The sequence below is a fragment of the Leucopleurus acutus genome (assembly GCF_964270905.1).
Source record: "Leucopleurus acutus genome assembly, chromosome: 1".
NCBI lineage: Eukaryota > Metazoa > Chordata > Mammalia > Artiodactyla > Delphinidae > Leucopleurus > Leucopleurus acutus.
In genome coordinates this window covers 37,413,029-37,436,151 of record NC_139142.1, presented here as the reverse complement: position 1 = coordinate 37,436,151, position 23,123 = coordinate 37,413,029, and the positions used below count along the sequence as shown (strand labels likewise).

The following is a 23,123-nucleotide window of genomic DNA, read 5'->3' as shown; positions in this document are numbered from 1 at the left end:
ATAACCTCATGTTTTCTAACAGAACTTTTGAAACATTTTTTAAATGCCTTACTGCAATGAGCACTGTTGAAATTTTAGAAATGTTTTCATGAACAAAGGTAGTGATTTTATGTTCTGCTTATTTTATTTTTACAAAATATAACTTGATAATGTGCTCTGCAATTTTTAAATGTCTTGAATTTATTACAAGGGTCTTATTTTCTAAAATACAACATGAATCTTCAATGTTCATACGAGATTTATGCTTGTAATGAAGTAGTTTTACATTCTTTATCAAGCATTCTCTTCTCTGTTTTTTCTTTTAGTTCTGATTGAGATTCCCAAAGGGAATTTTCTTCTTTCTCTTTCTCTCTCTCTCTTTTTCATTTACTGTTCATCTCCATAGCTAGCAAGATTTGTTGAATGAATTATAGAATTACTGAGGTCTTTGGCGTCTACCCTGTCCTTGCCCCCCTCCCTTTATTTTTTAAAGAACCATCTGTTTAGGGTGATTACAGTTCACAGCTATTTGGATAGTAGGCTGGATTAGGTAATGCCTAGTGGTCACTTTAAACCTTGTGATTCAAACAAGAATTATAACGGATACTTATAACCTCTTATTATGACCCTTCTAAAGCTATTAACTCATTGTTTCTCTTTGGAGAAACTTGAAACTTTCTTAAACGGGTGTCTACAAACCTTTTACGGACAGGACAAGATAGGTTCCTTCGACTCTATTCCCTTAGTGAAAAGGGAGTAAAATTTTTTCCGTTATATTTCAGTATCCTCATAAAACCAATAGAAATATTCCTTTTGCTTTTGCATGCTTCGTCTAGTACAGTTTATTAAATTTTAGTGTTGAAAGGGATCTCAGAGAACATCAAGTCCAACGTCTTCATTTTATATGTGAGAACATGGTGTTTCACGAAGACGGAGCTAGTGCCTAAAGGTATACAGCAAATTATAGTCAAAGACAAAACAAACTCAAAACAAAAATTCTGCTCTTCTGACGTCATCTGTAACATACTGGCTTGAGTCTGTTTCTTTTATTCAACATACTTGTTTTGTTGTATTTACTGGAGAAAACAGACATAGAAGGGGAACATAAAAGTCAATACCAGTTTGGCACCAGCATCTTCATGCAGAATGGAATTCATACACAAAAATTTTCACAAGGATGAACAAGAGTTCTGTAAAAAATGAAGAGTTCTTTATCAGGGTCAGGATTTGAGAGAAACCACTGCTTGCGAGCTGGGAATCTGAAGTCAGCTTTATGATAGACTTGCAAGGGCAAGAATAAGAATGTAACATATTATGACACGGAACACCTTAAAGTTCCCCAAAACAAAATTCTATGATCTTTCTGTTCTACTTACAAAACCATCTCATGGAAAAATCGCCAAATAGTTCTTTGAATGAGAGTTTCAAGTGAATGATACGGAATGGCTATACTTGCAGATCTGCACTGTCTAGTAACATGTTTGAGGGCTAACTGGAAGGTAAATATAAGACAATATAGTTATTATGTCCTTTTAAAATAGGTAATAGACACACATACACACTTCTAATGAGGAAGCTAAGAGCCCTCCTGAACAATAATGTTGAATCAGAAAAATCAGGTGCTCATGGGTGTACTGTGGATTATCTGACATATATAGAACATATTCATGGTGTCTCTGTGATTCTACTAGCAAACATCCTTCCTACACTCACCCCACAATCCATGTCTCAAGCAGTTGAGGTTGATCAGATGTGTGATAGGTTCTGACTTCAAACCAAAGAAGAAAGTTCAGTCTCAAGTATGGTGGGATAGGAGATAAATTGAAGAACACCAACATTACTCCCAGAGCATGTCTAGAAATCCCAGTGCATCCCCTGGGAGGTAGTCCTTGTCATGGAACACGTGAAAGGCCTGCAAACTCTGCAGTCCTCATGCTGCATTCCTTAGGGTCATTCACGGGGTTCTTGGTGTGCCATTATTTGCTTTACAACCCTCTAGTGAGGGTGGAAGGTTGGGGGCGTATAACCTCACATTCAAAGTTCTCCTAAGTCACTTGGGGCTCCTTTAAATAACTGCAACTGTAGCAGTCATGATCTCATGTCACCAAAGTTCAAGGCCTTGGCCTTCTTCATATAAAATCCAGGATTAATAATAAAAAATTGCCTTACTTCTCTTCTCAATAAGTAAACAAGACTTAAAGCTAAACACACAACTCTCTTCCTTTATCACAGATTAAAAATATATCCTTATTTATTGAACAAACAATAGTTTTGATTACCTTCAAGTTGGGTGTAATTTCATCCACAAGCAATAAATAGTGCAGCTCTTCTACTGGTAAAGAAAGGCAACATCCACTATTACCATTGTTTACTGAATAATTTAACAAACTTCTCAGCTTTACATTCTACCACTCCCTTCCAGGTACCTTGATGCTCCAGACAAACTGCAATCCATTTGTTTGCCAAACAGGTCTAATACATCCCATTTCCATGTTTTGGTTCATCCGATTACTTCTACCTAAAATGTATCCTCTGTCCCACCACACTGCTCTTAGCCCATTGAAATTTTATTTCACTTATTTCATTCGTTCATTTATTTCAACAATGCATCATAAAGTTACAATCTGCCTAAGTATTTAAGAAGCCTGCACATGATTATCTGCTAATAATATTATAGATTTATGCACTTGGTAAGAAATTGCCATATATGAGCTCTAAGATGCCAGATACATCTAAAGTATTTTGTAATTCTTACCATATGACCCAGCAATCCCACTCCTGGGCATATTATCCACACAAAACTATGATTCAAAGAGATACATGCACCCCTATGTTCATAGCAGTACTATTCACAATAGCCAAGACATGGAAACCACCTAAATGTCCACTGACAGATGAATGGATAAAGACGATGTGGTACATATATACAGTAGAATACTATTCAGACATAAAAAAGAGAACAAAATAATGCCATTTGCAGCAACATGGATGCAACTAGAGATTATCATAAGTGAAGTCAGAAAGACAAAGACAAATACCATATATCACTTAAATGTGGAGTCTAAAATATGACACAAATGAACATATCTATGAAACAGAAACAAAATCAGGAACATTTGAATAGACTGGTGGTTGCCAAGGGGGAGGGGGGTGGGAGAGGGTAGGAGTGGGAGTTTGGGATTAGCAGTGCAAATTGGTATATATAGAATGGATAAACAAGGTCCTACTGTATAGCACAGGGAACTATATTCAGTATCCTGTGATAAACCATAATGGAAAAGAATATGAAAAAGAATGTGTATGTATATATACATATGTATATATAAAACTGAGTCACTTTTCTGTACAGCAATTAACACAACATTGTAATTCAACTATACTTCAATAAAAAATAGATTAAAAAAATAAAGTATTTTGTAAATCTACGATTAGCCTTAACATATATAACATAGTTGGAAAATGTAGACAACTTATTTTTAGAAAAGGAAGAAAAATATTTCCGATATAAATGTCATGTTTGGGTTATAATTAATTAATGATATTTATAAATTAAGTTATATGTTAATTTAAAAAATTTACAGCTTGTATCCATGAATAATTTAAATAAGATTTTGGGAATATACTGCCAAGAGAAAGAAATATTTTTAAAATATTTATTTTGTAAAGCTACTTGAAAATTTTGCAGAGTGGAAATGTTGAGGGACTATAACTTCTTTTTTTTCTTTTACTTTTTCAAGTTTGTCATCACAGCATTTCAATTAGAAATTAGCAAAAGTAACGCCACCATTAAAATGAGTTTGGTGAATTTTGTCCCTTAAGTCAGCCCAGATAAAAGCAGGGAGGGGGACACTGGGGGAACTTTAAATATTAGGGGAATTAGAATCCACTTTATTGTCACCAACCCCAGTTGAGTCCCACAAGTCTGGGCCTGGAGACATTTGGAATCCAGGGGAGTCTTTGTGCTTAAGTAAAAAAATTGATATTTAAGCTCTGACTATATCTCATCTACATTTTAATTATAAATATCACTTTAATTATAAAAATCACAGATTGTGAAGTAGTTGGTTATGTGAAAGATTAAAGATCAAACTGTACAAAGTAATATTCTCAAGAACATATTTATATAGCTTATTACTAGAAACTAAAGTTATATCCCCATATATGCAGAATATTTTCTTCTCAGATTTTATTTTAATTCCAAAGAAAATAACATCTTAAAACTTATTTGGATACAAATCACATTCTATACAATGGGGTATTATAGTAATTACATGTAAAACATTTCAAGAATCTAAATGATTATCCTTTAAATATTTGCATGAAAAGTGACAAAATTTTTACTAGATGAATTGGATGCATTTATTTACAATCTAAACCTTTAAAACAGCTAGAACAAGAAGTAAAATGTAGACTATTACAGAATTTTAAACTTTTTTAGATCACCGATCTGAGAAGCTGATGAAAATTGTAGAATTTTTCACCCAGATAAATACACATACTGAAGCCTGTCTAGGGACTGGGTATTCATTCAATATATATTATTATGCGTGCTCTGTCCCAGGGATCCAGAAGTAAATAGAGGCACAAGCCACTTTTCCTCATAGAGCTTACATCATGGAGATGAAGACAGAAAATTTAATAATACATAAATAATCACAGGTTGTGATATGTGCTACAATGGATTTCAGTTATGAGAACCCCTAATTTAGGACAAGGGACAAACCTCAAATCTGAAGAGGTAATATTACCGTAGTAACTATTTTTTAAAAAGAGAATCCATTTTACATCTCATAAGAAAATGTCATTATGTAACAAAGGAAACTTTAAAAATATGTATTAAATCAAATATTTTGCAAACAGCATAATAGGTAAGTGTATGAACTTTTAAAACCTGAGATAATGGACTTTATGACATTTAAGGTTGAAATAAACCCAATGATGTTGTAGACATCATGATATAGTATACATCACAAAGCTATTTTAAAATTCACTTGGCTTTTAGAAAATGACAGGAAAATACCCTTTAAAAACACACTTTAGATTTCTGTCATATCCTGTCACTTACAGTACTAGGAGCTAGGCTTTTTAGACATCCATGGAAAGTGCACCAAGACTAAACATGATGAAAGGAAAAAAGGACAAATTAGCAGATACCAGATAGTTGAGGTTAAAAAGTTAGTGTTTATTTCTGTAAACATTTTTATTTAAAAAATATATTTCTTTTATTTTTCTTTGAATTTTCCCTCCTGTGTGTCTCACAAGGAAGACATGTCATGCTTTGTTTATAAAGATTTGTAGTGGTCTGGTGTGCTTAAAAATGAAGAACTTTCTAAAATGTCCTTTGTAATTAGCATGTTAAAACTTATTTTTATTGTGCTATTTATAGTCTATGTAACCACCATTAAAATCCAAGTGTAAAAGTTATTTAAAATTCAAGTTTAAAAGTTTTCTTTTTTTTTTTTGCCGTACGTGGGCCTCTCACTGCTGTGGCCTCTCCCGCTGCGGAGCACAGGCTCCGGACGCGCAGGCTCAGCGGCCATGGCCCACGAGCCCAGCCGCTCCGCGGCACGCGGGATCCCCCCTGACCGGGGCACGAACCTGAATCCCCTGCACCAGCAGGCGGACTCCCAACCACTGCGCCACCAGGGAAGCCCTAAAAGTTTTCTTTTTAACTTATGTATATAACAGCAAAAACTGGAAGAACATGACCAAAACTTGACAAAATAATAGCGTAGTAACATCCACTACATCATATTACTTTCTCAAACTATTGCCTCTTCCCTTTCTCAAAATAATCTCCACAGTAAACAACAAAAACTCCCTTCAGAAAAACTAATTCAGCTATAAAGTTGCATTTTAAAAACTGGGCCTTATTGATGTCCAGATTAAACAGTTTGGTTTTAAATCTAGAGTAAACATTCTTCATTAACAAGAATGAAATTGCTTTGGCAATAAAAAAATCTTTGCATATAAAGTTGTGTGATTATACACAATTTTACTCAAAATAAAAACATTTTAACATTTACTCATCTTTATCAAACATTTTATGAAAATCTGCCTTTAAATTATACTCATATCACTGAATTAATTTTTATGTTGTCTTTGAAAGACACATTTAATAAACATTACTTGTAAAGAAAGCTAGTAGATAAAATTAAATTACATAAATCTACTATAGTAGCATTGCTTTATATTAGGTCTTATAATGACTTTCAGGAAGCCCTAGTTTTTGCAGTTCACATGTCATGGTACTTTATAATTACAAAATGAAATGTCCATATGTTTATTTTGCTTGTAAAAGTACCTGTTCTTCGTATTATGATTAATTCCTGGATTAATGGATTAACAGCCAACTACCTACAATACTCAGTCGTGGATTTTACTGAAACATGTTTTATGCATAAGTTTTAAAAATAAAGTTATGAAACTTTTCACTAAAAGTACAGTGTCAGAATGATCATATATAGAGTCCAAAGCAGTTTGAAACTTAAAGAATTTCTTCAATGTCTTCTATTTCTAAAAACAGTACTTATATTGAATAAAATGCTTCACAGGAAAAGACTGCTAGAATGAAAATACTAGATATATTTTATAAATCTCTACCAGACAATACAGAAACAAATGCATAGAAGGCAAACAAAACACCCTCCAATCTTGAATTTGGCTTTTATTTTAAAATACATTTAGCATGGAACTATCATAGGACAGAAAATAATAAATCACAAAGAAATGGAATATTTTTGAATACCTTTTAAGCTAGATATAAAAATTAATAAGATAGTGTATACTCAAATTATGGGAAATAGTCCCTAAAATTTGACTAAGTGAACACATTTTGAAAGAAAAGTTCTTTGCACATTTTCCAACGTACCGATATGTTCCTAAGTGCCTTGGTTTTCTGTTAACTAATAGGTAAATGTCGAAAATTTAGTTGTTTTACTTACAATTATCAGATTCACTATTGGCAAAAATTACCATGTCCCTAAATTCTCAATCATAATTATAAAAATATGAGCTCAAATAGTTATGTTGCCCAAAATAGAAACATCTTAAGTTGATACCTCTGGATAATCAGACAGATATTGCACTAGGTCAGTAATTCCATACCTGATGCTCATTTACATGGAAAGTTAATTCTCTTCTTTATGAAAAACTTACTACAAATAAACTTAATGTTAACCTAATTACAATTACACTTCAAAATATAAAGGCACGAACAGAATAAAGAATAGTTTAATATTTATACTCAAATATTCCACCATGAAAATAACAAAAGGTTGAAAAAAATAATAGGACCTAAAATACTGATACTTTAAAATTTTATAATTTACCACAGTAGCTAATAAATGGTATTAAAAGTTAACACTGCTAAACCCAATCATTTCCAAATAATTTAGAAAAATGGTTTGTTTACATATGAAATGTGCATTGTCCCATCTATAAAGTTCAATTACAGTTCCATTCACTGGAAATATCTACCTGTAGTATAAACGATCAAGACAATGTACAAAAAATATATCTTGTTCCTATAACTTACAATGCACAGAAAAATACGTACAAAAATGGAAATATTTATCCATTTAGGTTCCCAATAAGTGAGAAAGTTTAGTCCATTCCACATTTCTTTCTAAACAAAGGCTGAAGAACTGAAGGTGGTTTACTGCTAGCCCTGTTAGCTTGACAGATATTTTTTAAAATATTTGTCTGATTATATGTAACTTAAGATAAAGTTAGTCTTATTTTTATATCACAGTATACATGGCATTTCTTAATTCAGCAACAGAAAGGCACAATTAGCAAGCAATAAAATTCAGTACCTGAATTATTAAACTAATGTTCAGAACAAGTGCAAATAAAGTACATTCAACACAGTGTACAGAACTGGGAAACAAAAAAAAAAGGAATTCAAAAACTAATTTTTCTGAAAATTTGGTCCATTAAAAATGCCTCCTATGTTCAACATCATGAGTAACATGAAAGGTGATGGCAGTATAAAAAGAGGCAGGAAACCAATATGTGGTAGCATACGAATTCTGGTCTAGTAATTATGCAATTTGATTAGGAAATGGCTTCCATAGTAAATAAACATTAAATATATCTGTTAATAACAACATACCTGTATTAAGTCCAAATACACAGGCACAACTGTTTGCATATTATTATTGATTTTATAATACACCCCCATGGTTTAAAAAAAAACTTAGGTATATTATTTTATATATAACATATATTAGATACATAATTATATATTATGTTCCTTAATATATATTATATATAACTTGAATCCATAACAGCATAAAACTCTCCAAATATTACATGAACATTCCAAATGGATACTTATCATTTTCTCAATGTTGAAATAGCTCAGCTCACCTAAAACAATAACTGGATGTGCAATGATAAAATGCACTGACTCCTATGAATTTACTTAAATAATTATTTAAGTTAAATTCCTGCAAAAGCCTAACTCTGATTTGGCTTTTAACTAGAATATGGTTTTAGGTATCAGTAACTGATACCCTCCTTTCTTATCGTAAACAATATTTCTCCATCAAGAGATACCAATAAAGAAAAATATGTAAGGAACAAAAAATGTGATCGAGAAACCAACCATTCCATAGGTAATATACCGATAAGGAAGTTCAACTTCCATGTGCTGTCTTGCTTTTCGAACATCATCACATGGTATATTGAAGATTTTACAGGCTAAAGGAATAGTGATCCTTTTCATTATATCTCTGACTACTAGTACAAACAACATCCCTATGAGAATCCGCAATATGGCTTTTCCAAACAGAGTCACTGAAATGGGGGGCCTAGGTAAAGGTAATATATCCAGAGGAGGATCTAATATTAGACCCATTTTATAGGTAAAATGAGATCCACATGCAATCCCAGCACCACTTCCTAGAATCTCAGCTGTGTCTCCCCGGGATGTACTCCAAGTGTCTAGAGTGAAAGAAAAGATCCCCAAGGCTAAATGAAGCCCGATGATGATTAATGGAGCATATTTGTGAGTTTGGTTGAAGTTGTCAATCAGGTCCACAAATGGATAGAAGATAGCTAAGATTAAAATGGTATATACGAATCCAGCAATAACATCCTGAGAAAAGAAGAAGGTAGAGTTGTTTAGTATAATACTTTTTTGGCATTTAAGGAAATATATATATATATATTTCACATTTCAATGTTAATAAATGTACATTTTTAAATATGTCACATTCTTAAAGTAAACTTTATATAATAGGTACTAAAAGCTGTTTTAATAATACTAAAAAGATTCACTGATGATAATAAAATGATTATGCTTTTATAGCTCTGCCCTTTTACAAATTAATACATATATGCTATACACAAATGTATATTCAAATGAACAATAAACTATGCTTAACGTATGTAGTGATTTCTGGGGAAAACAATATACAGCTGACCCTTAAACAACATGAGTTTGAATTGTGTGGATCCACTTAACTGCTGATTTTTTTCAATAGTAAACAGTAGTACAGTCCTACATGATCCCCGTTGGTTGAATCTGAGGATGCAGAACCCCTGATACAAAGGAACTGCAGATACAGAGGAACCAAGTTTATGAAGGGCACTCTGTAACGATAGGTGGATTTTTGATTGTGCTGACCTCTGCGTTGTCCAAGGATCAACTGTACTTATTTTTCAAAGACTTCATCTTCATGCATTTAATATAATAATCACACATTTAAATACATAATTATTTCCATGACTAAAGAGGATACAAAGCCTATTTTTCCTTTTCCCATTCATTCATTTATTCACTGAACAAATACTTATTGAGTACCTACATGTGCCTGACGCTATTTTAGGGGCTGAGGATACACTGCTTAATAAATGAAAAGATTCCTACGCCATAGAGCTTACATTTTAGTGGGGATGACTGACAATAACCATGTGAGTAAAAAATAGATAAATATTACAATTTCAGATTGTTATAAAGAAATTAAAACAAGACAATGGGATAGAATGATGAAAGACCCTATTAGAGTGATTAGGGAAACCTGTCTGAGGAGGTGACCCTTGAGCAGAAATTTGATTCCAAAAAAGAGTCAGCCCTATCTTTAGATCTAAGAAGTGTCCCAGGTAGAGGGAATACCAAGTGCCAAGGCCTTGAGGCAGAAAAGAACCTAGTGAGTTCAAGGAACTGAGAGAAATTCCGTGTGGCTCAAATAGTGAGAAGAGTGATGTGATATGAGATCCAAGAGACAGGCAGATGTCAAATCATGTAGATAGGGCCCCTGTAGGCTAGGTAAGAAGTTCAGATTTTATTTCAAAAGTGATAGGGAGCCTGAAAGATTCCCAAGTAGGAGTGTAATAAAATCTGATGGATATTAGAAGAACATTGGATGGATATAGAAGAACATTCCATCTGCTGTGTAGAGAATATATTATAGGGGTAAAGTATGGAAGACAGGAGACACTAGTGGGAGGCTACTGTAGTGGTTCACTCTAGATATGGTCCATATAAAGAGACATACATAGATGGATTTAGTAAAATATTTTAAAATTAGAGTTGACGAACTTCAACTTGGTGATGATCTGAATGTAAGAGAGAAGCAAAAGAAAAAGGGATCAAAAATGACTCCTACTCCTACTTTTAGGTACAAACAACTGGGTAGAAAATAGAAGATGGTTTATTGGAGGAAATAACACTATTATTAAAAGAACTTTCCTTTCTGAATCATTCCTGACATGAACAAAACTGTTTCAGAATTTCCACCTTAAAACAAACAAAACGAAACCCTGGGATCTAGTATCACTGAAAAATTTATCGGAAGAGTTGCTTATATTCACTGCCTCCACCTTCTCACTTCTTATTTTTTCCTAAACTCATCACTGCATTGAAACCACTCTTTTCATGGATACTAGTGACCTTTATGCTGCCCAAAACAATGGTTACTTCTCAACAGCATTCAGTACAGTTAAGCAGCAGAGTAGGTGCTTAATGTTTTTCTGTCCTAAGATTTTTATTATGTAATACTTAGTACATAGAATAAGATACGTAAAGTATATGTGAAATTACAAAAAGAATATCTATGAAATCACTGCCCCCAAAAAGAACTATAATATTACCAGTACTTTGAATCTATTGGTATGCTGTTTCCTAGTTCTATCACTCTGCATAAGCCTGAGTATTAGCTGAATAAATACCTGCTTTTAAAAACTGTTTTATCACATATCTCCAAACAAAACATTACCTAGTTTTGCTTCTTCCTGAGCTTTATAAAAATGTTAGGCAGTATGCAGTCTCTTTTGATTTGCTTTTTACACTTAACATTAAGTTTTTAAGATTCATTCATCATATGTAGTTAGTTATAGGTCATTCACTGTCACAACCATGTAATATTTTATTGTGTGGTTATACAATTTATCTATTTTCCCACTGATGGTCACTTAGGATGTTTTCAGCTTTTGGATTAGTTCATTGGTTATGGTTGAGCTTTCTTAATTGGTATATATTCTTAAACCAAGCAGCATTATAAACAATGCCTCTATGTTCTTTCTTTTTATGTTCCCATATGGGTCTATGAAAGTTTCTCCAGGACATATGCCTAGGAATGTAATGGCAGAATCATAGTATATGTGCACGTTCAATTTTACAAGACAATAAAAAATTTCCAAAATGTTTACAGAAATTTATATCCCATCAGTTGTTGGTATTTCTTGATGTTTTATTTGCATTTCCCTGATAATTAATTAAGCATTATTTCATATGTTTATGGACTGTTCCTTTTCTATACAATGTATATTTGTGTCTTTAAGGCAACTATTCCTTTGGATTTTCTATTTCTTACTGATTTACATGGTTATATATATATATATATGATAACACATCAATTATATTTTTAGATGTATATTTCAGTATGACAGAAAACATCCAATATTTGTTATCCTCTGCTTTTCTTTTATAGCTCTATGAATAATAAACTTAGATTACTACAAGTCTCTATACAAATCTGCCTCCTTTTCTGATTGAATTATTAATTATTTATAATATTATCCTGGATAAAAAGGCACATTTAATTTCCATGCTACAGAACCAGAAGGAAGAATGATTGAATTCAGGACATAAACATGGTGGCTATCACTGTAATATCAATTTAATGTACAATATTAAAATGTGTAAGTGGTTTTAAGCATTACAGCACAAAGTATGCAATAAAGAAAAGCTGATGTTAAAGGTAGCATAAAGAACTCAAAGTAGGAAATTTTCCAAAAAGAAACAGGAAATAATTTTAGATACTTATTAATTATAGATAACATATATGCCATAAAAGTTAATAATTACACATTTGAACGGAATGTTCATGGTTATCAAATTTATGGTAGAAGATATCAAATACCATAAATTCAATAAAGATTTCTTATGTTTTAAATCTGAAATTGTCTCCTTTTCATTTCTTCCAATCAGTAAATAAAACTAGAGAGGCTAGTGATTCGCTGAGGCTAGAATTCAAGACTTCTGCTGGCTCCTAGGGTTTTTTTTTTTTAATTGTAACATATTTCAGGTGTTCTGCTTCTAATTCAACATGTCAGTGATGCCAACAGGGTTTCTAACAAAATGTATTATTGGAATGCAATTCTTGATTATAAAGGCATTATTAGGGATGGATTTTGAAATTTTTATCTTTAATTAAAATTCAAATTTAATACATGTTCAGTACAGAAAAACTAGAAAATATGGATAAACAATAACAAGTAATTATTACCCAGAAATAACCACTATTAAAACTCTTAGTGTTTACTGTTCTGGATCTTTCTCTATAACATGATTTCAGGATTTTTCCTGTTGTTTGGTTAGTTTGATTTTTATGTCTTGTTATAAAAATGGGTTTGAGAGGTACATTCTACTTTATGATCTCATAATACCTTTCTAAAAAGACTTTCCACATATAGAAAAATAAACTTTTAGTACAATTTTGGGTAAATGTAATTATAACATATTCATAATTTTACTAATGTAGAAACAAAACAGTAATTTGTCAAGTACTTAATCTAGTAATTTAAAAATGGCTTGTGTTTCAAGAAATTTTTAGAGCTAGGTTTGATGATGAATAAAGGAAAAATGGGGACTTCCCCATTAAGTTACGACTCTGCACTCCCAATGGGTTCGACCCCAGTTGGGGAACTAAGATCCCACATGCCGCATGGCACGGCCAAATAAATAAACAAACAAACAAATACATACATAAATAAATAGAGGAAAAATGGATGTGGTAACTCCTCTACTTTTCTGGGGATTAAGAAAATCTATTTAGGAAGGTAGGCAAATGTTAAAAATAAACTTAAGTGTTGCTCTTTGTGTTATAACAATAAAAACAAAGCATATGGAAAATACTCAACAAAGTGCTCGTTAATATAAATTATTTAGACTACATTATTAGAACTTTCTTCTTAATATTAATAAAGACATCTGCTTAGATAATATGGCATCTAAGCACCTATTAGCAACTTCTAGGGCATACTCTGCCTATAGTTCCATAGTAATTTCACAATAAACAATGAAGATACAAATTATGATTAAGAAAATAGTTCAAAATGCAGGTAACTACTGAAGCATTAAAATATAGGAAAAAGTGAAAATTGTGGGAATATATTAGATCCATAATGTAAAAAGGGGGGGTTCATTATGACTATAATTTCATATATCAATTATCAAATGATAAAACCAATATATTATTGATTAGGAATAACTGTGCTTCTAATACAGAAACATAATTTACGATGCTTGCAAGTCATCTGTGATTTTACTTTTAAAAGGAAAACAACTTGCAATGCTATACATAATAAAATTCAGTAGCTAGTCAGAATAAAACTGATAAAGACATTTTATGGGACAAGATCGTTTTTGAATAATTAAAAGATGGGCTGGGGAATTCCCTGGTGGTCCAGTGGTTAGGACTTGGTGTTCTCATTGCTGGGGCCCGGGTTCAATCCCTGGTCTGGGAACTAAGATCCCACAAGCCTCACAGTGCGGTCAAAGAAAAAGACCGAGGGTTATCAGACTCATGATTTGGTTGTCAGACTCATGATTTGAAAAATAATACATCAATATTGTTTTTACTTCAGCTGATTCAAGAACAGATGTTATCCAGTATCTAAACATGAACTGAACTCAGCTTAAATATTTAATTAATTCACTATACATTTCCTTTTTTTTAAGAACAGCATGGTTGAGATTACATATTCAATATATTAAGATTCTTATTCCTCTTTTATGATGATAATGAATCTAGGGATAATATTATCATTCATAGATGCATAACCTTTTGTTAGTTTTTTAGGTGCAATATTGCTAATTGGTAGTGGAAGGGAATAACTGTAACATGGCACAGAGATGGAAAACATTTTCTTGTGACTAATATTAGATTTGATATAAAAATGTGATACTTAGTCTATTATAAAACTAGTAGAGATTAGTCAGAAAGAATTATATGCCAATTCATAATTTTCATTAATATAAATAATTATAAAAAATAAAACACAAATAGCTTGCTTCTTAACATAGCATTTGGCACTTCTGGTAATTTACTAGTGAAGGGGCAGCTGCTGGAAGCAAGCAATCTGAGGAAGAAGTAGAAACCCAATACTTCTACAGCTACGAAATAAGCTAATGAGACACTTTTATGAGTAGAAAAGTCTAAAAATGTGAACTTGTTAAGGACAAGAAAAATTTTATATAACCTATTATAAACTTTTGGATTCCATGAATTCATTTCTATCTCTCCATCTTTCTTCTGATCCTTTATCTACAAGATAATACATAATACATTCACAGAGTGTCATAAGAGACACCACACTAAATGCAAGGGATAGAGGGTTACTTTTCTCATGTTATTATCTAGTGGGGATGAAAGATAAAGAAAAAAGCAATAGCAATTTAGCATAAGTGCTATGCCAGAATTATGTTCAATATGCTCTGGGAGAAAGGCTACCTAACCAGTCTTGAGAAAGGAAAGATGGGGAAGGTAATGAGGCTTTAGGAGATAATGTTTTTTTGTGTGTCATGAAGAACAGGAGAGGATAGTCTGTTAGGCAAAGAAAAGGGAAAGGGCATTCCATGTGGCGGTTAAGGCATTCCTAACGGTACTGGGATATGAAACACCCTTTGCATTTGAGGAAACATAAGTCATTCAGTATGGCATCATACTTGTGTTTTGGACAGTAAACTACAACAGGAGGCTAAACACTGTACGGAGCAGTGTCTTATTGGAAGTGGGGCTGCTAATTAAGAAGCTGCTGCAGTAATCTGGTTAAGAGATGGTACAGGCCAGAACTAGGAAATGTCAATGGGGTGGAGGGGAAGGGAAGTGAGTAGGCGTGGCTGGCTGAAAGAGCACAAGGTCTCTGTGCTGCTGCTTTTGAAACTGAATTGTATTCTCAAAATAAAATATCTGATGTAAGCCCTAAAATACTGTCGGGAAAGAGAAGAAAACTAGAGTTTAATATTCAAATACAAGTGGCACCAGGACAGTTCTAAGTTCATTTAGCTTCTAGTCACTGGGTCCTCACTTATAAGTAGAGCTCCTTGGTGTCTATATTTACATTGTTGGTTTTGACTCAGTGGTAGGAAAGGCATAGAAGAGAATGAGAAAGAAAAGAAAAGTGAAAATGGAAGGAGGGAGAAATGTTATCCTGAGTATAATACTTGGTTATTGTGGGAACTGTTTGTATGAAATACGTGATAACTACATTAAAACTTTACAAAGCATCCTGTTTCTATTTTTGCAAAACAAAGAAGATTTACAGTAACTATATTTTCTCATTTAGGTTTCCAGTAAGTTTGAAAATGAGTAAAAATTATACAATTGCCTGTCGATTTTAGAAAAAAATAAAGCTCTATGAACACAATGTTTTCCTTACCAGAATGGAGTGCATGCCCATGTAAATTCTACTTAGGCAAACTAGAGAACACCAGCAGGGAATAAGAATCAGTCCATATATAAGAGGATACTAAAGGGAAAAAAAAGTAAAATTAGTTAAATAAATTAGGTTAAATATAAACAAGCAAATAAAAAATCACTACACTACAAAACTCCAGGAGAACAAGAACTATGTGTTTTTTACTCTCCGTTGTATTCCCAGCACCTAACCATAAGCATGGCACATAGCAGACATTCAGGAAATACTTTTACATGAATGAACAAATGAATCAAATGGAATGCTTCTACAATCTTCGTTGTGGGAATTGGCTCATTTTTGCTTCTACAGTAAAGATTCAATCACTGGTATGCTACAGAAGAAAAACAGGTAAGAGACATATTTTTACTGTAGCTCCAAAATGAAAGTGCCTCTGGAATAACACCTGAATCTGGTCCAGGTGAATATCATTGCTCCCTTGGGCAGGAGGCATTATCTCCCTCTCACTTCCATCAGTGACTGACTGCTATTTGCCATTTCCACATCTTCCTTTTGATATTCAGCATCACGTAATTTGTTGTCCATTTTTGCCCCTCCACTAAAATTTCAAATGGCAACCTTATTGCAAAAAATTTTGGTGGGATACTGGGAGCAGAAAGCCATAAATTGGGAAAAAACTTAAAATGTAGACAACTCTTAGTATTAATGGCACTGGTATTAGACTTGGCTTTGAAGCTCCTGATATTAAACGGAAGGAGGAAATGATTGATGGATGGGCATGTGCCTGATAACTTCAAATTTCTCAATGAAATTGAAGCCGAGATAGTTCAATTCAATAAGAATTCAAGGTGGTTCAATAAGAAGTGGAGTTGAAAGAGTTAAGTAACGTTGCAAGAAGAGTGGTCAAGATTTAGTACACAGTTGTTTTGATTTGACTTCTCTACTGCTTTTAACATGGCCCACATATTTCTTCCTGAAAGTCTAAATACCTTGATTTCTACAGCATCACACTCTCGTGGTTCCCCTTTCACCACCTATTTTTTTCTGTGTTTTCTGCACAAGAGCATGTATTCCTCTAATTGTTCCTTAAACGTTAGTTTAACTAAGGGTTCTGCCCTTAGTAGTTATTGGCAGTCTCACCTTTTCTTATCTTTTAACTACTACTTAGCATGCTGAACACCTATCCATGTCCTTGGATTAAGAACCATTTAGCCAACCCCTGCACATATCTCCATCTTGAGATCCTTATGGAGTTAAACATACTATACCTCAAACCCAACTCATCATCCTACCACCTAGACTTGTTCCTCCTCGCATATTCCCTATGTCACTTGGAAGTATCATAATCTAAATGAGAAGTATGAATTATCCTTGATTTCTCCCTTATCCCTCATATTCAACCAATAAGCAAGTCTTGCTGATTTTACTTTCTAAATATTTCTTGATTCTGTCATCTCTTCACCCTACTTATACTGTCCTTATTCGGATCCTCATAGTTTCTTTTCTAGGCCCCATGTATTTCTCCAGACATACTTCCATATGCATGAGGAACTTGGTTAATGGGGCAGACAGACATGTAACCCTATAAGGAGGTTAAGGGCTATGATAGGAGTATAATAAAAATTCAGAGGGAGTCTAAGGGATGGGCCTTTAACTTAGTTTAAGGATGTTAGTCGAGTCTCCCAGATTAAGATTCAAATTGTCCCAAAAGATAAGTCAGATTTACTCTTTAGAGGAAAAAGGAGCACAGGGCAAAAAAGATAGAGGACATTACAAACAGCAGGAGCAAATGAAGAAATGCTTGTGTCCAAGAAGCTGTAAGTAGTGAGGTTTTCTAGGAGAATAAGTTTTAAATTCTTGCTGAGGAAAGGCACTAAATAATAAAAACAAAATATGCAAATTATACAATATGTAAATATATAAATGACATTTTATATAAAATATACAAATTATACAATAAAACATGATAAGTACTATGGAGAAATAAAAAGAGAACAGGTGTTGAAACAGTAATGTTCACCAAATATTCCTTGTGCTCCTTTTGCAGTTAGATTGGGGCCATGTGACTGGTTCTGACAATGAACTGGGAAAAAGGTGACTTCTGCCCCTTTCAATCATTCTATGAACTCTCTCTTCCCTACAGATGGGACGCTGGAAGCTGCATGTTGAGATGCATCACAAGATGGGCAAACTTCCATCAGCCTGGGTCCCTGAGGTTCTAAGTGGAACAGAGTCGTTTGCTAACCCATAATGGGTATGAAACACAAATGAGAAATAAGCTTTCGTTGTTAAGCTGTTTTCAGGGTTAAGTCATTACCAGAGCATAACCACACCTATCATAATTAAAACTGTAACAGAAATAGGATTAGGAGTATGGGAGTGTGAGTGGGGCAGGTTAAAGTATTAAAAGATAGTCAGTGGAGGCTTTATATTGACAAGCTGAGATTTAAGGCAAGACTGGATGGAAGTGAGAGAATTAGCCAACCAGGTATCTGAGGAAAGAACCTATATGAGGGAGTGGGATCAGGTAGAGCAAAGTCTTTAATGAGGAAATGTGACTGGCAAGGAAGCTAGTGTGGCTGGAACAGAGAGAGCAGGTAGGAGGAGAGGTGAGAGAGGTCATGGCAACCAGAGCCTGAGAGCCCTCCGTAAGAAATCTGATTTTGTGGGGAATCAAATGGGGAGCCATTGCAGGGTTTTGAGCAGAGCAGTGTCATGGAATTAGACAATAACGGAGCAAGGGTGGAAGCAGGAAGACCAGTTAGGAGGCTGCTGTTACAATCTAGGTGAGAGATAACAGTGGCTTTTGTCTCTGTAGCAGGCACTCAGGTATTTTCAATTTTTCTGTTAATTTTTTTTTAAACTGTTAATAGTAAGGGAGAGGCAAAGAAGTAAAAACTACCACCACCACCAAAAAAGTCTCCTATGCGTCTTTCTTCTTTCTCTTTTTTCACTTAGACCCCATAAGGAAGTAAAAAAGTACAAAGTTATTGGTGGGAATTCTCTTACACAATAGATAGAAGAAAAATTCATTTATTAAGTCTCAAAAGCTAGGACTGAAGGTAGGCAAAGAAGCATTTTAAGTTAACTGAATTTAACTTAACTTAATCCACCTTTATTCAGGTTTACTAACTCCAAGGTGTTTAACTGGGAGAGTTAGGAATGCAAACAAGCTAGATGTGGAAGCTTTTCCCCTATTCCAGAGCACCTTTAGATCTCACTGGGGTAAGATGACTACTTGGGAAAAGAACAAGTCATTTTTTTTTCATTGATGTTTGATTTTTTTAAGCAATTAGTCTCTACCTTCACAATATTTTCCCTAGATTTTTTTTGTGGAAAGAAACACATTTGGGGGAAGACCTGATTCAGTTCTGACTACATAACTTTCACATTCGCTCCCCACAGAACAGAATTCAGTATAATTACAGTATCAAAGCAAAGAAGTATTTTATCAAGCAATCTTTTAAGCAGATAAAAAAGATCACAGATTTTAATGACTATAAAAAGTAAAACCGGGCTTCCCTGGTGGCGCAGTGGTGGAGAGTCTGCCTGCCGATGCAGGGGACACGGGTTCGCGCCCCGGTCCGGGGAGATACCACATACCGCGAAGTGGCTAGGCCCGTGAGCCGCGGCCGCTGAGCCTGCGCGTCCGGAGCCTGTGCTCCGCAACGGGAGAAGCCACAACTGTGAGAGGCCCGCGTACCGCCAAAAAAAACAAAAAAAAAAAGTAAAACCACCTAGAAAAACTAGATAAAGTAATATTCCTAAAGTGGGTTCATGTTGGGGGAGGAAGATTATGCATAATAACCAATTCATCTGGCACACTTATTTTATATTTAAGAATATCCAAATTATAACTACCTTTTTATTTTATGTTAAACTGTCTCTAAAATTTAGGACCACTAATATTTAGGACCACTGTCCTCATTTAGATATTGCTGGAAAGAAAACAGATTTATGTGGAATTATCCTTTCCTAAGAAATGACAGAATCTATTACAAATATATAAAATATACATAGACCACTCCTTTTCAGTCATTTTTGTTAGTTCCCCCCTTTATTCACAGCTCTTTAGTATTAGTGTGCCCATTTCCCAATCTACACTCACTCCCTTAGTGATCTCATCCAGTCCCAAGGATTTATATACAATCCATATGTTCATGACTCAAATTTCCATCTCTAGCCAGGACACGTCTCCTGAATCTCAGACTTTTATTATCCAACTGCCTACGTGATCAATGTCTAACAGGCATCTCAAATGTAACATGACTAAATCTGAACTCCTGATTTCTCTGCCGTCTCCACATCTGACCAACTTAAATTCCTATGGTTATCTCCTTCCTAATAAATGACTTCTCCACTGTTCCATTCCTCAGGCCAAATACCTTGTTGTTAACCTTGACTTCCTCATTCATACCCATCATCCAATCCATTAAAAGTGTCAGTTAGACCTTCAAAATATATCTAGTTATTAATTGTAATCCCCATGGTAACCACAAAGAAAGTATCTAAAAAATATACACAAAAGGAAATAAGAAGGGAATCAAAATGGTATGCTATAACCCTCCAGTTCCCTTTCCCATTGGATCTGAACCCTGGTCTCAGTGGTCGTAAAAGGAGGAATAGCAGTCCTGAAGCTGTGCTCATAGTGTCTGCTATATAGCATGTGGGCTAGTTTAAAACAAGGTAAAAAAAAAAAAAAAAAAAAAAGGTACACTATAAAAAACTCAAACACAAAAGAGAACAGCAATGTAGGAAATTAGAAGTAAAAAACGCATAAGACACACAGAAAACAAATAGCAAAATGTCAAAAGTCATTCCTTATCAGTAATTACTTTAGATGGAAATGGTTTAAACTCTCCAATGAAAGGCAGAGATTGGTAGAATGGATAAGAAAGCACAATCCAACTATATGCTGCCTAAAGAGACTCACTTTGGGTCCAAAGACACAAATAGGTTGAATGTGAACAAATGGAAAAACATATTTCATGCAAATAGTAACCAACAGAGAGTACTATGTGGCACTACTAAAATCAGACAAAACAGACTTCAGGTCAAAAATTGTTACCAAAGACAAAGGACAATATGTATTGATAAAAGGATCAATTCTTTAAGAAGATATAATGATTATAAACACATTTGCACCAAACAAAGCCCAAAAATAACTGAAGCAAACATTGACAGAACTGGAGAAATAGTTCTATAAGCCAGTCTCATCAGCATTGAAAACCTGCTTTTCCACATAGCCTTTTTCCTAAATAACACTTAGCAGACAACCTAAAGATTCTCCCACAGCCTCTTGATCTTGACTCAGGATTATTGCAAGTTTAACATTTTTCATGCTGTATAGTCTTTTGAAATGTGCAGGCCAGTCAGTACTACAAGAGAAGAATTTAATATTTTCCTTACTCTGGGTAACATGATTTCATTGGCTTTCAGCTTCATAATGATGCTGTCCACTATGCTTTCTTTTTTTTAATTGGTTATCATCTCATGAATCCACAAAGTCAGACACTTTTCCATCTTTTCCATAGCTTCATCAGACACTACAGACACTACTTCAGCATTTCCAGAGTGGCCTTACATACACATAAGTGAATTTCCTCTTCCATTTTCTGGATGTACTATATTGTTGATGCATTAATATTGAACTCATGGCCAAAAGAACTATAACTGGTGCCTGAATGAATCTTACTTCACACATGTATATTTCCTTTGTAAAGCATATCACAGCCTTCTTGTATGTAGGAACACAAAACAGCACTGCAGCTTGGGGACCCTTTTAAACAGCAAAGCCATCAAAAAAAAAGCACAAAGACATGACAAATGTGGTACTGGACAGACTGCAAAAAGGACTCTTGTTTACAGTATAACAGCTGAAACAAGAAAGCAGTTTATTGCCTTGCTCAGGCTTGGCTGGGAACATGTATACCAGATGACTCAAATTTTTCACCACTCTGCACAGGTCTGAATGTACTGATTCTTGAGTGACAAATTCTACTGAGTAGGTAAACTTACAAACAAGCAATGCATGAAAAATGAGGATCAATTGTATGTAGAAATTAAACTACTCTTTTTTTTTAATTGTTGTTTGGCTGTGTTGGGTCTTAGTTGCAGCACGCATTGCAACTCGAGGGCTCTTCCTTGCGGTGTGGGGGCTTCTCCAGTTGCAGCCCTCTAGTTGTGGCCCGCAGGCTCTAGAGCGGAAGGGCTCAGTAGTTGTGGTGCAGGCTTAGCTGCCCCGTGGCATGTGGGATCTTATTTCCCTGACCAGGGATCCAACTCGTGTACCCTGCATCAGAAGACAGATTCTTTTTTTTTTTTTTTGCGGTACGCGGGCCTCTCACTGTTGTGGCCTCTTCCGTTGCGGAGCACAGGCTCCGGACACGCAGGCTCAGCAGCCATGGCTCACAGCCCTAGCCGCTCCGTGGCATGTGGGATCTTCCCGGACCAGGGCACGAGACCAGGGCACAAACCCGCGTCCCCTGCATCGGCAGGTGGACTCTCAACCACTGCACCACCAGGGAAGCCCAGAAGACCGATTCTTAACCACTGGACCACCAGGGAGGTCCCGAAATCACACTACGCTTAAATAACCATAGGCCAAAGATAAAATCACAGGGAAGTTATAAAATAGAGACAAGTAAAAACAAAACACAACATAATAAAAATCATGTAATACAATAAAAGCAGCACTCAGAGGGAAGTGTATAACAGTGGAGCCCTACGTTAAAAAGAAAGAAATCAGTCACAACTCTGTACCTTGAAGGCTAGAAAAAGAAGAGCAAACTAAATGCAAAGCTAGCAACTGAGGGAAATAATAAAATGATAAGAGTGGAGAAAAATGAAATACAGAATAGAAAAACAAGAGAAGCAACACAATTAAAAGTTATTTCTTTAAAAAGAACAACAAGGGCTTCCCTGGTGGCACAGTGGCTGAGAGTCCACCTGGCGATGCAGGGGACATGGGTTCGTGCCCCAGTCCAGGAAGATCCCACATGCCGTGGATCGCCTGGACCCGTGAGCCATGGCTGCTGAGCCTGCGCGTCCGGAGCCTGTGCTCCACAACGGGAGAGGCCACAACAGTGAGAGGCCCGCGTACTGCAAAAAAAAAAAAAACAACAACAAGACTAATAAATCTACAGCCTGGCTGACAAATCAGAAACGAAAGTGGAAACATTACTATTGATCTTACAGAAATAAAAAGGATTACAAGACGGACTTCCCTGGTGGCACAGTGGTTAAGAATCTGCCTG

The 23,123-nt window shown here is 34.7% G+C and overlaps 1 protein-coding gene across 1 annotated transcript in view; it reads right to left on the bottom strand.

Annotated features, from left to right (window-relative positions):
- Nucleotides 1-6,647: 6,647 nt before the first annotated feature.
- Nucleotides 6,648-23,123, bottom strand: part of SGPP1 (sphingosine-1-phosphate phosphatase 1) — a 36,113-nt gene continuing 19,637 nt past the window's right edge. Inside the window, exons 2-3 of the mRNA XM_082833013.1 lie at nucleotides 15,871-15,960; nucleotides 6,648-9,082 (exon numbers count right to left, since the gene is read on the bottom strand). Of these exons, the coding sequence (XP_082689139.1) occupies nucleotides 8,531-9,082; nucleotides 15,871-15,960 (642 nt within the window). The 3' untranslated portion in view covers nucleotides 6,648-8,530. The remainder of the gene's footprint in view (nucleotides 9,083-15,870; nucleotides 15,961-23,123) is intronic.